The 16,470-nt window shown below is 37.3% G+C and overlaps 1 protein-coding gene across 3 annotated transcripts in view; it reads left to right on the forward strand.

The window, feature by feature from the left end:
- The window catches only part of ABHD18 (abhydrolase domain containing 18), a 53,845-nt gene that overhangs the window by 980 nt on the left and 36,395 nt on the right, over nucleotides 1–16,470 (forward strand). For all 3 annotated transcript variants that reach the window (XM_058550049.1, XM_058550048.1, XM_058550054.1), the window contains exons 2-3: nucleotides 14,828–14,932; nucleotides 15,891–15,975. In XM_058550049.1, coding sequence (XP_058406032.1) covers nucleotides 14,841–14,932; nucleotides 15,891–15,975 — 177 coding nt within the window. In that variant the 5' untranslated portion in view covers nucleotides 14,828–14,840. The remainder of the gene's footprint in view (nucleotides 1–14,827; nucleotides 14,933–15,890; nucleotides 15,976–16,470) is intronic.

Here is a 16,470-nt window from a genome sequence, read left to right on the forward strand (position 1 = left end):
ACATTTCTATTTTACAGAGAACTTAGCTCCAGAGAAGTTAATAAGTTACCCAAAGTCCACTTGGTGTGAAAGGGGCAGAGTTAGCATCCAGATTCAATTCTTTTCAACCAGTATTTATGAGCACTTACCCTATGCCAGGCCCTATAGTAGTTATACCTTGTGTTGTGTGCCATCACTTCTGATCTTCGCCTTGTTAGTGACCTTCCTGTGTGTATCCCATCAGGCACATCCCACTGGTGAACAGCTAAACTTGAAATGCGTTTTCTGTTAGTTCAGAATTATTTTCTGAATTCAGATCTAACATTTTGTACTTGGATTCAGTCTTGCGAATTTGTTTCTAACAGCTCACAAAAACATATCCGATTCCTATGATTGGTTCCAAGAAGGTACATGGGTAAAAAAATTACTATTTTTTTTTGCCATAATGTTACTTTATTTTTGGCTTCTTTTTTAATCCCTGGAATCTAACACAGTGTATAGCATATATATATATGTGTATATATATGTCTGTATATGTATATTTGACAGAGGAGATTTTAACCAGTATTGCACCAAGCAGAATAGTTGCTAGATAAATACATGTTGAATGAATGCTCATTGAATTACCTCATTTCATCCCTACAACAATCCTCTGAGGTGGGATTGTCTCAAGCATATAAGGAAATTGAAAGCATGGAAATTAATTTACCTAGGGTCATACAGCTAATAAGCAACAGAGCTAAAATCCAAGAAACATGGGACTCCTGACTGTAAAGCCTATGCTTTTTACCACCAGCCTTCCTGTGAAAAGAATGTCAAGAAGAATCTTTTCCCGTATCTCTTAAAATATATTAAAACAGGGAATCAACTTTTATATAAATGAAATAATTTGCTATTATGTATTAGGCCATGTATTATTCCCCTTTTATAGGTTAAGGTGGCTTACTCAAGGTCACACAGCTAGTGGAGGAACCCAGGTCTTCTGACACTGCTATTTTCCATTGCTGCCTCCAAGTGATGACTTTAGACCACAGAAGTACATGGAATGAGTGCATGTAAAACTGGTGAACTCTAAATACACACTGTGTATTGTACCAATAAAGAAAAAGAAAAGAAAAAATAATTTCTTAGGAACACACACAACCCCCAAACAAAGTGAACATTAAAAAAACTTTTAAAAAACTTAATTATTTTTGTTAAAAGCCCATGGAAAAGAAGAGCTGAGTTTGAAAAGAGATTAGATTATTTGCTGAATGTTTCACATAAGGATATGAGACAGTCCACCTGTTGGATTTTCTTAGATGACTGCTTAGAATAGATATCCACTCCACCTAACAAACAAACAAACAAACTTCCTATTTTTTCCCAATCTTCTGTATTAGATTAAAAGGAATTAAATTTGTTGAAGTAGGGTAGTAGATTTTAATAGTGGAGATCTAGGGTATTTCTAAACTCTTTGCTACTTAAACTTGTATAGTCATGTGCTGCATGATGATGTTTCAGTCATCGATGGACCATATGTATATACAACAGTGGTGCTATAAGATGGGTACCACATAGCCTAGGTGTATAGTAGGCTATACCATCTAGGGTTGTGTAAGTTCTGTAGGGGAGGAAGAAATTTTCCTCTACCCTTCTAGGTTATTCTGGCTGGTCTAAGAATTAAATTGACATGAGACAGATGAACAGGAAAAAAACAAGCAAAAGTTTAATAACATGTATACATGGGAGAAACCCAGGAAATCCAACTGACTTGCCATAGTGGCCAAAGTCCTTAGCTTAAATACTATCTTCAGCTAATCTCAAAAGATGTTGGGGGTGGGGAGAGTCAGAGGCTTCAAAGGGAAGGAAGGCAATTCACGTGTAGGTGAAAAGGAGCAAACATTTGGAAAACAAGTGTTTGGCCACACAGAAACAGAACAACACAGAGAGGAACCCAGAAACAAGCTTTTCTAGGTTCTTCCCTGTCTACCACCTAGTTCATGTTATGCTAAGGTGATAGCTGGCTTCCAGAGACAGGTTTTTTTTTTTAATCTAAATTCTTTTAGGCAGTTAAGGGGGAGATAACAAGAAAAACTTTCTGAGTCTTTTGTTTCTTAAAAATAATCAGCCTAAAATAATCCTCATATTAAGGGGACACATTTGGAGGTGGCCAATTTTATTCCCCTTCAGTACACTCTATGATGTTTGCACAATGATGAAATCACCTAACAACGAATTTCTCAGAATGTATCCCCATCATTAAGCGATGCATGACTGTATTGAAAAGAAGTGATTTAAAAATGAAGTTATAAGATAAAGATTAGGTCTGCATTTTTGTGGAGTGAAGTTCTTGTACATGGTGGAATTTTTTTTTTTATTTCATTTATGCCTTTGACATATGTATCAACTATATGAGGATAAAAGTCTGGTAAAAATTAGGGTTGCATTGTTTAAATGTTTACATACCAGAGTGATAGGAGGTAAAAGTACTAGATGGCATAATAGATGTTGAGTGCCACTTTAGCAATAGAACTCATTTCTAAGAAAGATTTTCCATTCCTTGGCACTGTACTAGAACTTCTATTTTTGTTGCACTTTGTTTTTCCTTTTCACATTGGCTATATAAAAGTATAGATGATAATTGTGTCAATTTGGCTTGATACATACTTCAAAAGTGGGTACTGGTCCTGCAAAAGCTCACTGGTGTCAGTCCAGCCTGATGTGGGGGCTTTAAGTATCTGGTGTGGCTCCAAGTGGTGCCTCCTTTTTGGTAAATTAGAGTTATCTTTACCCTGGGCTTGGATTATTATCTGTTGTTGTTGGCACTGGATAGCAGTTAGCCCTGCCTAGAATGTTTAGAGCATCCCAAAAAACATGGTCTTTTATATTGTTCTTGGAACTGAAATGGGATTTAAGATCTGTGTAACCCCAAACTCCAGAACCAGACTTATAGTAAGCTGTGTGTGTGTGTGATCTGCTTTCTGTTCCTCATTGGCCAGTTGTTTACTGGCAGGTAAATATAGCAAAGAATATGGTGCCTCTAGATTTGGAGTACTGACTCTCATGGCCTATATTACACAGAACTAAAGTGATTAGGAAAGATTTTCTAGTATGGGGTTGACATTTAGAAATGACTAAACAATTTAGGCACATAATAAATATAGTGCTTTATAAAATATTTGAAGAGTTCATTGTTCTCAGGTCCTTTCCTGCTTCCCTTGCAACTTCCTACTTTTGTATGTTTGTCTTACTGTGTTTTTATCTGTTATCAACCTAGAAGAATATTGTGTAGAAAAATGGGATGTCTCTTGATCAATTTAGTACTTTTCTTCTTACTGTAAAATATGAGTGTTGGAATTTTGTTTTTTTTTACACTAACATGGAATCTGCTTATTGCCATTGATGCCACAGATGTTACAAAGGAAGACATTGATCCCTGGCCTTTTCCTGCAACTGTAGAGAAAATAAATGTCCTGTAATACTTGCAAAAGACAATGAAGTCTTGTGTTATGATGACATGCCGCTCTTCTACTGCAGTTTAATAAATATACACAAAAATGTATCAGTGCTATTTTTTGAACAATTCCAGAAATATCCAAGGAGTAAAATAATTAAAATCATCATTCATCACTCAGAATTGTCTTTCCCCCATGTTTTTTTTTGTTTTGTTTTGCTGAGGCAGATTCGCCCTGAGCTAACATCTGTTGCCAATCTTCCTCTTTTTTGTTGCTTGAGGAAGATTCACCCTGAGCTAACATCCGTTTAGTCTTCCTCTATTTTGCATGTGGGTCACTGCTACAGCATGGCTGAGGAGTGGTGTAGGTTCGCGCCTGGGATCTGAACCCGCAAACCTGGGCTGCCAAAGCAGAGGGCGCTGAACTTAACCACTAGGCCATGGGCCTGGCCCCAGAATTGTCTTTTCTTATGCTATAGAACCCCCTGAATAGAGTTGCGTATCTAAAAATATAATAAGAGTTATCCTCTTATTTGGAATATGGAACACTAATTCAGAATTTAAACTGTTCCATTTCCAACCCAGCTGGGTATAATTCAGTTCAACTCTGACGTTAATCACCCACAGATTAACACCACAGGAGTTAGTGCAGATCCCACAAGTTAAGGGATCAGTCCTCTAGGCACCATTACTTCTGATGCCAGCCACACTTCTGACTGACTTGGCTACAAATTTAGGGGTTCCTGTGACCCCTGTAGATGGATAATTTGCTAGAACAACACAAAGAACTCAGGAAACCACTATACTTATGATTATAGCTTTATTTAAAAGGATACGACCGGGGCGGCCCATGGCTTAGCGGTTAAGTGCGTGCGCTCCGTTACTGGTGGCCCAGGTTCGGATTCGGGCGTGCACCGACGCGCACCGCTTCTCCGGCCATGCTGAGGCCGCGTCCCACGTACAGCAACTAGAAGGATGTGCAACTATGACATACAACTATCTACTGGGGCTTTGGGGGAAAAAAAAAGGAGGAGGATTGGCAATAGATGTTAGCTCAGAGCTGGTCTTCCTCAGCAAAAAGAGGAGGATTAGCATGGATGTTAGCTCAGGGTGATCTTCCTCTCACACACACACACACACACACACAAAAGGATACAACTTAGGAACAGCCAAATGAAGAAACATGAGACAAGGTATAGGAGGGAATGTGGAGCTTCCATGCCCCTTCCCCCTGGAGTCAGGGTTCATCACCCTCCAACATATCATGTTCATTAACTAAGAAGCTGTACCAAGCCTCAGTGTCCCGATTTTTTATTGGGGTGTTCATGATTGATTGGATCATTGGCTGTGTGATTCAACTCAATCTCCAGCTCTCTTTCCTTCTTGGAGGTCAGGCTGGCCTAAAGTCAACCCTCTAATCAAATGGTTGGTCTTTCTGGTGACCAGCCAGAAGCTATCCTTTTTTTTTTTGGTGAGGAAGATCAGCCCTGAGCTAACATCTGTTGCCAATCCTCCTCTTTTTGCTGAGGAAGACTGGCCCTGGGCTAACATCCGTGCCCATCTTCCTCTCATTTTATATGTGGGATGCCTGCCACAGCGTGGCTTGATGAGCAGTGTGTAGGTGCACGCCTGGGATCCAAACCTGCAAACCCTGGGCCACTGAAGCAGAGTGCGTGAACTTAACCACTATACCACCTGGCCAGCCCCAGCCGGAAACTATCCTGAAATTATCCAGGGACCCACCTTGAGTCAGTTTATTAGCATAACAAAGGCACTCCTATCAGTCAAGAAAGTCCAAGGAGCTCCATGCCAGAAACTGGGGTGAAAGACCAGATACATTCTTTTTTTGTGTGTGAGGAAGATCAGCCCTGAGCTAACATCTGTGCTAATCCGCCTCTTTTTGCTGAGGAAGACCAGCTCTGAGCTAACATCCATTGCCAATCCTCCTCCTTTTTTTTTTTCCCCCAAAGCCCCAGTAGATAGTTGTATGTCTCATAGCTGCACATCCTTCTAGTTGCTGTATGTGGGACGTGGCCTCAGCATGGCTGGAGAAGCGGTGCATCGGTGCGCGCCCGGGATCCGAACCCGGGCCGCCAGTAGCGGAGCGCGCGCACTTAACCGCTAAGCCACGGGGCCGGCCCCAGATACATTCTTTGTTATACTACACTGACATTTGCCCTTCAAGAAAAAACTAGTCAAGCAATTTAAACATATAATTCATATACTTCCTTGATTTTAGTAATAGCACTAAAGTAGAAAGTGTGGACAGCATTTCAGAAGCCAGTTTGCCTTTTACCATTTGTTTAATGAATAAAAACCAAAATAACTAAGAGGCAAGGGTTTCTCTTCTGTTTGGGCGGGTTTTTTGTTTATTTTTGTAGGCAAGGGTTTTAAGTGAATGGAAGTACATAAACATGATTTAGACAAACTTTCAAGAGCCCACTTGCTTATAAACAAGTGTTTATTCAGGTCTATGGAGTTTATTTGTTGTTTGTTTTCCTGTTGGTAAGAAAATGGGAAGAAGGTAATTATCACTTCTGGTATTGAAAGCCTTGAGGGTGTCAGCCCAGACAATCGACTCAAAGGCTAAGAAGTACAATTGGTTTCTCCCAGTGTGGAGACAGTCTCTTAGGTGGTCCTCATGATCCCATCTCCTGATGTTCACACTTTTGTGTAATCCCCTTCCTTTGAGTGTGGTCAGGACCTATGATTTGCCTTCTAACCCACAGAACATGGCAAAAGTGATTGGATGTCACTCCCACGATTGTGTTATATTATATGGCACTTGATGGGATGACATTCCCATAGTTACATTAAGTTACATAAGACTCTGTCTTGCTAGCATACTCACTCTCACTCGTCTGTTGGCCTTGAAGAAGTGAGCTGCCATGTTGTGAACTTCCTGTGAATAGAGCCATGTGGTAGAGAACTGTGGACAGCCCCTTGGAGCCGAGGCTGGCCTCTGGCTGACAAACAGCAAAATATTGAAGTTCTCAGTCCTATAGTTGCAAGCAAATGAATTCTGCTAAGAACCTGAGTGAGCTTGGAAGCGGGTTCTTCTCCATTCAAGCTGGAGAACATCCATGAAATCTATGGATGGATGGAACATCCATGAAAACACAGCCCAGCTGACACCTCCATTGAAGCTAGATAAAACCCTGAAGCAGAAAACCCAGGTAGACTGGGTTCTTGGAAACTAATTCTCAAGAAAGGGGAAATGAGAAGATGGGGGGAAACCAACTAGATTAGGAGATTTGTTCTTCAAATTCTTTTATTTAAAGCCCTTACTTAGTGAAGCCTTCAAATATTTAAATTATGCAGTGGCCTTTTTTGAAGAGAATAATACGAGCCTGGAGTTCTGAGATCAGTAGAAGAGTGAACTGCTTCTGCTTTCTGAGAAGGTTTTCAAGAGGAAAAGAAAGTATCAATTTACTTCCTCTGAAAAATTTTGTAGAGAGACTATCAAATTAACTCCAGTTTCAAATTTTTTTTCCAGTTTTTTTATCGTGGTAAAATACACATCACATAAAATTTGCCATCTTAACCATTTATAAATGTACAGTTCTGGGCCGGCCCCGTGGCTTAGCGGTTAAGTGCACGCGCTCCGCTGCTGGCGGCCCGGTTTTGGATCCCTGGCGCGCACCAACGCACTGTTTCTCCAGCCATGCTGAGGCTGCGTCCCACATACAGCAACTAGAAGGCTGTGCAACTATGACATACAACTATCTACTGGGGCTTTGGGGGAAAAAAATAAATAGATAAAAATTTAAAAAAATAATAATAAAAATAAATGTACAGTTCTGTGGTGTTAAGTTCAGTCATACTGTTGTGTAACTGTCAGCACCATCCATCTCCAAAACTCTTTTCATCTTGCAAAACTGAAACTGTATACCCATTAAACAATACCCCTCCCCCCCATTTCACCTTCCCCTCAGCCTCTAGTAACCACCATTCTGCTTTCTGTTTATGAATCTGGCAGCTCTAGGTACCTCTTATAAGTAGAAGAATCATACAGTATTTGTCTTTTTGTGACTGGCTTGTTTCACTTAGCATAATGTCCTCCGGGTTCATCCATGTTGTAGCATATGTTAGAATTTCATTCCTTTTTAAGACTGAATATTCCATTGCATATATATTCCACATTTTGCTTATCCATTCATCCATTGATGCTTCCACCTTTTAGCTACCAAATTCTACTAAGAAGGCAGACAAAACATGGCTAATTAAATAACTAGTGTTTATTTTAGAAAGAATACTAATTTTAGGTCTACCTTGTGACATATTGAATTCTTTTTTTTTTTTTTGTGAGGAAGATCAGCCCTGAGCTAACATCCATGCTAATCCTCCTCTTTTTTTTGCTGAGGAAGTCTGGCTCTGAGCCAACATCCATTGCCTAATCCTCCTCCTTTTTCTCCCCCAAAGCCCCCCAGTAGATAGTTGTATGTCATAGTTGCACATCCTTCCAGTTGCTGTATGTGGGACAGGGCCTCAGCATGGCCGGAGAGGCAGTGTGTCAGCGCGCGCCTGGGATCCGAACCCAGGCCGCCTGTAGCGGAGCGTGCGCACTTAACCACCAAGCCACGGGGCCAGCCCCGTATTGACTTCTCTTAAAATCAATATCTGTATTTTATTTATGCCATTTTATAGATTTGGATAGTTTATAATTTTAACAAATATAGTGTTTTATAGTTCTGTCTTTGCATTTGTGATATTATTGTGACATTTGTGACATACCTATGATTTATTTGATTTTCTAGCCTGGTGGTCAACAAACTATGGCCTGTGAACCAGCCTGCCTGTTATTGTGTGGCCTGCAAGCTAAGAATAGTTTTTACAGGTGAACATTAGTACTCAATTTGATGAGAAGGGCACTAACTTTGAACCCTCATTAAGCAATATCCCAAGGAAAACTTTCACCATTCTCATCAGTAGACCTATATTACAAAAAATTACACTCTATCATTATTATTATTATATTTTAGTTTCCTTAATAAAAAATATGTGAATATTAGTTTTCTTGCTTGTTATCTTAAGTACCTACATAAAACCCTTGACTTTGCCTCTTGGCCTGCAAACCCTATAATATTTACTATCTAGACCTTTATAGAAAAAGTTTGTAGGATCTCTCCTCTAGTCTATTTATAACTTTGTTCTTTTGAGACATTATTTGTAAACATGTTACAACACAAAGTAAGATTTTATGTTTATATCATTTAATATTTTTCAATGCAGAATTCTACAAGGTATTGTGTAGCTCCTTCCAGTAATTGGATATGTTTAGTACAAATTATTTTTTAAATATGTCTTAGTTTTTTTTTCACTTTCAGATCAACATTCTTTCCCAATTAGGTAAATTATTAAAGATGTCCTGGAAAAATATTATTCAAATATAATCAGAAATCTGTTTTAAAGGCAGGCGTATAAAAATGTTTAGAATAGTAGATTGAGAAATTTAATCCTGTAAGGTGGTAACATGCATGGAACTTTTTCACTTAATGACTTGTGATCTTGGGTTTCTGATATGGCTTAGCTTGTAAGAAATTGGAGGAATAACATAGTATAGTGGAGAGAGGCATATTCCATCACAGAGGAATAAGTCTCTCCTAAATATTTGATACATTTATTCCTGGAATGCAGTTCTAATACAAAAGTTGTGGGATAGAAGAAAAATATCTAGAATAAACTGTTCTCTTATGAATTAGTAATATTCATCTAAAGAGAAAATATAAAGAAAAAGGAATCCTGTTCCTAGCAGGATTGTTCCTAGCACAAATACTATATAATTTGTTAGTCATGTAACATATTTAATCAAAATACTCACTTAAAGGATAGAATAAAATATTAATGGAGGAAATAAAGAAAACCCTGGATGGAAAGACTAAAAAAATAATAACAGTGCTACTAAGTTAATATATGGATTGAACACACTATCAGTTACATTGCAAATAGAATATAAGTCATGACAAACATAAATGGGATGTATATGGAGAACTCATTGTAGACTTTTAAATACTAAAACAATAGTTGTAAGAGCTCTTTGAAAGGGGTTTTTAAAATGGGTTACAGGTTTTAGAACTAGATCTAAGTTTATAAAGGATTTTCTAGAGTTATTTTTATTTTTATTTTTTGGTGAGGAAGATTAGCCCTGGGCTAACATCTGTTGCCAGTCCTCCTCCTTTTGCTTGAGGAAGATTGTCCCTGAGCTAACATCCGTGCCAATCTTCCTCTATTTTGTGTGTGGGACGCTGCCACAGCATGGCTTGATAAGCCGTGTGCAGGTCTGTGCCTGGGATCTGAATCCACGAACCCCGGGCCGCTGAAGCCGAGTGTGCAAACTTAACCACTATGCCACCGGGCCAGCCCCTCAAGATTTAAAAAATAGGAATTAGAGAACAGTAAGGAGAAAATAATGTTTCTGGAAATCTGGTTAGTATACAGAAGAAAAATATTTATTTTATAGTGACTTCCAATGATAAAAAGGAATTTAACGTTTAAAAAAATTGAATTGTACGCTTACTGCAGTGTGTTAGGGAGTTCTATTGGATGTGGTGATATGGATTGTTTGATTATATAAATATTTAAGAAAACTGTAGAATTTTAAAAATTAATGGAATGGTAAAAGCTTTTTGCTATGAATCTGACAGGTAAAAGCTTAAAATCCTAACTCTCCAGAAAATTATTATGGATCTTTAAAGTCAATAATCAATCTCTACTGGATAAGTGTTAATAATAGCATGATATATTTCCTGCTAATTTGACATCCTGTTCTCCAGACCCCTATGTTATTTCAGCATGTCATAATTTTTCACATCTCCCTTTTTGTGTTTGCATATCTTCTATCTGCCTGATTAATCTCTGAAGATTCAGTTAAAACTGATTTTTCTTTTTTTTTTTTTTTGCAGAAGATCAGCCCTGAGCTAACGTCCATGCCAATCCTCCTCTTTTTGCTGAGGAAGACTGGCCCTGGGCTAACATCCATGCCCATCTTCCTCTACTTTTTTTTTTTTATATGGGATCCCGCCACAGCATGGCCTGACAAGTGGTGCATCAGTGTGTGCCCGGATCCGAACCCAGGCCTCCAGCAGCAGAGCGCGTGCACTTAACCACTATGCCATGGGGCTGGCCCAAAGCTGATTTTTCTATGCAACCTTTCTTGCTCCTTACTAGCATCTTTTACTGCAATCATCACATCATATAAAACACAGGTTGTTCATTTTGTGAAAGTGAATCAAATTATACTTATGATTTGTACACTTTTAAATTATACTTCAGGGGCCGGCCCCGTGGCTTAGTGGTTAAGTGCGCGCGCTCTGCTACTGGCGGCCCAGGTTCGGATCCCAGGTGTGCACCGACGCGCCGCTTCTCCCGCCATGCTGAGGCCACGTCCCACATACAGCAACTAGAAGGATGTGCAACTATGACGTACAACTATCTACTGGGGCTTTGGGGAAAAAATAAATAAATAAATAAAATTAAAAAAAAAAATTTAAATTATACTTCAGTTTATAAAAAATTTACTTTAACAGCAAAACAACAATAACAAACTATAGTGAACTCCTAAATCTTTGCTTGGAAAAATGTTCCCAAGCTTTTTATCTTTCTACACCATCTTTAAACTTCTCCAGATGTTCAAGTGCTGTAGCTTTTCATCATGGCTCTTAATTAATTAATTAATTAATTAATTTTTTTTGGCCATTTCTTTTTTTATTCCTATGGTATTCATCTCCATAATGCAGACAATATCGTGTATTTCTTTTTTTCTTTTGTAAGGAAGACTGGCCCTGGGCTAACATCCATGCCCATCTTGCTCCACTTTATATGGGACGCCGCCACAGCATGGCTTGCCAAGCGGTGCATTGGTGCATGCCCGGGATCCCAACCGGTGAACCCCGGACCGCCGCAGCGGAGCACACGCAATTAACCACTTGCGCCACCGGGCCGGCCCTTTTTTTTTTAGTATTTAATTATTATTATTTTTTTTGTGAGGGAGATCAGCCCTGAGCTAACATCCGATGCTGAAAAGGGAGCAAATCTATCTGTCATTATTTATCATTGGGATTTAACAGATACTATGCAGAACATGGAAATACAGGTTTGAGTATTAAATAAAGTTATAAAGATAATCAGTAATTGTTGCCATTATTAGTAGGTATAACACTTAAGTTTGCAAAGTGCTAAGTGCTTCATATGTAGTAACTCATTTAATACTCATACCAATCCTAGGAAGTAAGTACTGTCATTATCCCCATTTTACAGGTGAATTACAGAAAGGATAAGTGACTTGCTCGAAGTCACATAGGAAAGGATTCAACCCAGGAAGTTTGCCTCTAGAGTGTATGCTCTTGGCCATTATGATACATCACACCTTAAATATCTCTCTTTTAAATTTACATACACTCAAATGAAAAACAATTAAATGTAAACAATTTAAAAAACCTAGAGAATCAATAAAACCAAAAAAAATAACAGAACTAAAACCAAAAGATTATCATAATAATAAATATAGATGGGCTAAACTCCCCCATAAATACAAAATAAATGAAGCAGGCCTATATATCCTGAAATTGAAAGAACTTTGCAGATATTTATAAATAAGCAAGGTGAAGAACAACACTGGAAAAATACAAATAATGTAGTTGTCTCTTCTGTGTTTAAAAAAACACATCAAACACCCCTAAAATTTGTGTACATGTATAAATGGATAGAAGAAAGGCTTACAGGTATACAGCATTAACAATGGTTACCTTTTGGGAGGAGAGGAAGCTTAGCAGAAGTGAAGAAGAGAGACATCTCAGCTTTACTCTGTATAGTTTTCTTTTTGAAGTCTGCCAAAAATGTGTTACATAACTCATGTAAATATTTTTAGTGTATGTAGGTAAATAAATACTATCAACAAGACAAAGGTCAAGAATAACAAAATCCAAACTGTTAGCACTAAATATCTCTGAAAAATAGAATTAGAGGTAATGGGAAGGAGATTATTTTTCCCTATTTTACTATACATAATTGTTTGAATTTAAGAATGTTGCAGGGAGCATTTTTGAATTAGAAAATAAGAAGAGAGTATTTAATCCTTGTCTCTTGCCTTTCCTCTTATATAAATTATCTGTTCCTGTGCTTTACCCAATGACTAGATAATTTTTAACAAATTTCATTGGAACATAGTACATGAGAAGACTTGACGAGGTATATGATTTTAATGAGATTTGCAATTTAAAGACTTTGCTGCTCCTTCTTGTCATGTAGGTCTTGGCTTAAATGTTACCTCTTGGGTTAAGTGAAGCTTTTTTTTTTTTTTTTTTACTATCAAAGGAGCCCTCTGGTCTTTATCACATTGTCTTGTTATATTATCATCATAGTGTTGTCATCATCTATTCTTGCTTATTTTGTTTTGTTTTTTTTAAATAATTTGTTTTCCTCCACTAAAATATAAGATCCATGAGAACAAAAATAAGCCTTGATCATCTTGTAGCATAGGACCTAAAATAATGCTTAGCATATGGTAAGCACTTAATAAATAGTTGTTGCATCAATGAAAAAGTAATACTCATGCTTAAAAGTTCAGAAACTTAAATTTTTATTAGGCCATCCAAGAATGGTTTAGCTATGGTGAATTGATTGATGATAACTCTTAGGAGTCTAGTAATCAGAATACCAGTTTATTTATAGTGGTAGATATGAATGGTATAATAAACAAAGCTGGATATGCATTATGGTTTTTTCCTAGCATTTCTGTGCCAAAACCAAATTTTTATCAAGGGCAAAAATTGAATAACACATGGAAATTGGGAAAAAGAGAGATGGGCAGTATTAAAAAACACTAAAACCATATACTATGGCTATAGATTGTATTGCCTAACAAATATAATATCTAATAAATGTTTGTTCTTGGTCTTGAGAATTGTGAGAGGCAGTATAAATGATTTGGTTTTGCTGGTCCAGTCATAAAAACAATAAAGTGCCAGCCCAGTTCATGGTAAGTTATATTGTACACCTATACAAATAAAGAAGAGCATTAAGTTAAACTTGTCGTTTGTTACAAACCAAAGAGGAAAAATATAAGACATAAGTAGTGGTTCCAAAAATCCATTCAAAGTAATAGATAATTACTTATTAAAGCTTATTGATGGAAATGCAAATTTCCATTTTCCATTTTTCTAAGTAGAATAAACTCTGAACCTGAATCAGGTTTTGCCCATAAGTCAAAACTACACCATTCAATTTGAAAAGACAGAGGTAGATACTAAAAAAACTTTAGAAATATTTGGGAAAGATAGATAAGTGTTACAAAGTAGTAGCATTGATTAATTATTACTTTTCATGCATGGTAGTGTAGTAGACGGGCAGTGTAGTATAGTAGTTAGATCTTGATCTGTGTGCCTGGGATTCAGTCTTAGCTCTGCCTCCCACTAGCTCTGTGACCCTAGGTAAATCACCTATCCTCACTCTGCCTCAGTTTTCTCATCTTGGGGTAATAGATCCTTCTTTATAAAGTTTTTGGGAAGTTTAAACAAGAACGTGTGTGTGTGCGTGTGTGTGTGTGTGTGTTTGTAGTTTTCAGCATGGTGCCTGGCAGGTAATACAGTACTACATAAGTATTAGCCACTACTATTGTTATCCAACATATACTGAGTGTGTACTGTCAGTCACTGTGCTGAGGATGAGGATGGGAAGATCCTGCCCTGGAGGAGTTCACAGTTTAGTGAAGCTCGAGGCTATACTTCATCTTCTCTACTTTCATCCCAGTTCTTTTTTTCTATATCTTGTATCTTATTTCCAAGAGAATAAATTCAAAGTTCATAGTTTAATCTCAATCTTTAATTTTTCCCCCAGTTTTATTGTGATGTAGTTGATATATAACATTGTATTAGTTTAAAGTATACAACATAATGATTTGATATATGTATATATTGTGAAATGATTACCTCAGTAAGTTTAGTTAACATCCATCACCTCATAGTTACAAATTTTGTTTTTCTTGTGATGAGTACTTTTAAGATCTATAAGATAAGTAAGTTCTGAGGATGTAATGTACAGCATGGTAATTACAGTTAACAATACTGTATTGTATATTTGAAAGCTGCTGAGTAGATCAATCTTTAATTTTTACCTGATATTTAAAGAGATGGTTAGAGGGGCCGGCCCCGTGGCTTAGCGGTTAAGTGCGCGCGCTCCGCTGCTGGCGGCCCGGGTTCGGATCCCGGGCGCGCACCGACGCACTGCTTCTCCGGCCATGCTGAGGCCGCGTCCCACATACAGCAACTAGAAAGATGTGTAGCTGTGACATACAACTATCTACTGGGGCTTGGGGGGAAAAAAAATAAATAAATAAATAAATAAAGAGATGGTTAGAAAATTGACTTGCTGCCTAAAATAAAACATTTTAAAGTCATTTTAAATTTTGTTTCATAGATGTTTGCTACTAATGGGTGTGAGCAAGTTAGATATTCTGTACCGGAGACTTCTCCTCACAAAACTTTTTATCAGAGGATGGGGAAGGCCAGAGGATCTCAAAAGGTAAGCATTTTGTCTGAATGCTTGTTCTGAATTTGTTGTTTTAGTAAACATTTAAAATTTTATCTCAGGGCCAGCCCCGTGGCTTAGCGGTTAAGTGCGCACGCTCCTCTCCTGGCGGCCCGGGTTGGGATCCCTGGCGTGCACCGACGCACTGCTTCTCCGGCCATGCTGAGGCTGCGTCCCACATACAGCAACTAGAAGGATGTGCAACTATGACATACAACTATCTACTGGGGCTCTGGGGGAAAAAAGGAGGAGGATTGGCAATGGATGTTAGCTCAGAGCCGGTCTTCCTCAGCAAAAAGAGGAGGATTAGCATGGATGTTAGCTCAGGGCTGATCTTCCTCACAAAAAAAAATAAAAAAATAAAATAAAATAAAATTTCATCTCAGTTATAGAGTCCTTTACTATAAATATATACTGATTGGCAAATTAAGCATTAAATGATATAAAAAATGAAATTATTTCCTTTTCTTTTTTATCTCTATAATTATTTCTCTTAAATTTTAACCCATATAATCATAACTTGAACTATTTTAAAAGTAATTTAGATTTAAAAATAAAGAGCTCTCAGAAATACAAACTAGATTTTTAACTTGAATAATTTTTCAGTGGATCAGAGTTTCCAGGGACTTAGCTTTCTTGGGTGACTGGAGTTTGTAATGACTGTAAAGCCTGGATATGCTGTAGCTCATGGGAATATCTAGACTTAAGGAAATGAATTTTGAGGATTTTTCCCTTTAATTTTGAGTCTTGTATATGTTACTTTCTGAACAATGATATTTGTCACTTTTTTTCTGAGACAAATTGCCCAGCTTGAAAAAACCCAACAGCCTAATCTTTTTCTCTAATGATTAAAATTAAGTTTTAATATGGCTTGTGCACTGGACTTGCTAATTTTAGTCTCAATATAATGGGTATACTGAATTTTTTCCTTTTTTCCTCCTTACCATAATAGACTCTTTGAATTCAGAAAGGTGATTGGAAATCGAGAAAGATGTCAGAATCTGGTTTCAAGTGATTATCCAGTATACATCGATAAGGTATTTAAATGAAAAACATACAATTATAGAAATTCTGGTTTAACATAAATATGTGGCAAGAATAGATTGAAAGTTGGAGTATAATAACAATGAACACTAAAACGTGAGTACAGTATAGGTTTTTCATTTAATATTTTTTAAAAAGCTATATGTATCCTTACTTGATGCTTATAATAACTATATTCATGTATATTTGGGAGCATGTATGTAGTACTTGCCTAAAAACAAGAAAATCTTTAGGGCTGGATCTTTTTGAGCCTCGTTTTGTATCTTTAGACTCAGGAGGGTTAAAGTAAATTATTCAACATTTCAGAAGAATTATAAGTACTACAGGGAAGTACTCTAGTTGGAGAATCAGCACATGAGAAGTTATTAGCAAACAACTCTTAAATAACATCATGGAAATGTTATGGGATATAGTTAATTGCTGAGATAATGGTAGAAAGAAAATGATATAAAATTAGAGAAGATGAGAAATATATTTGAAATAGTTTT

The sequence above is a fragment of the Diceros bicornis genome, chromosome 11, assembly GCF_020826845.1.
Source record: "Diceros bicornis minor isolate mBicDic1 chromosome 11, mDicBic1.mat.cur, whole genome shotgun sequence".
In the NCBI taxonomy this organism is placed as follows: Eukaryota; Metazoa; Chordata; class Mammalia; order Perissodactyla; family Rhinocerotidae; genus Diceros; species Diceros bicornis.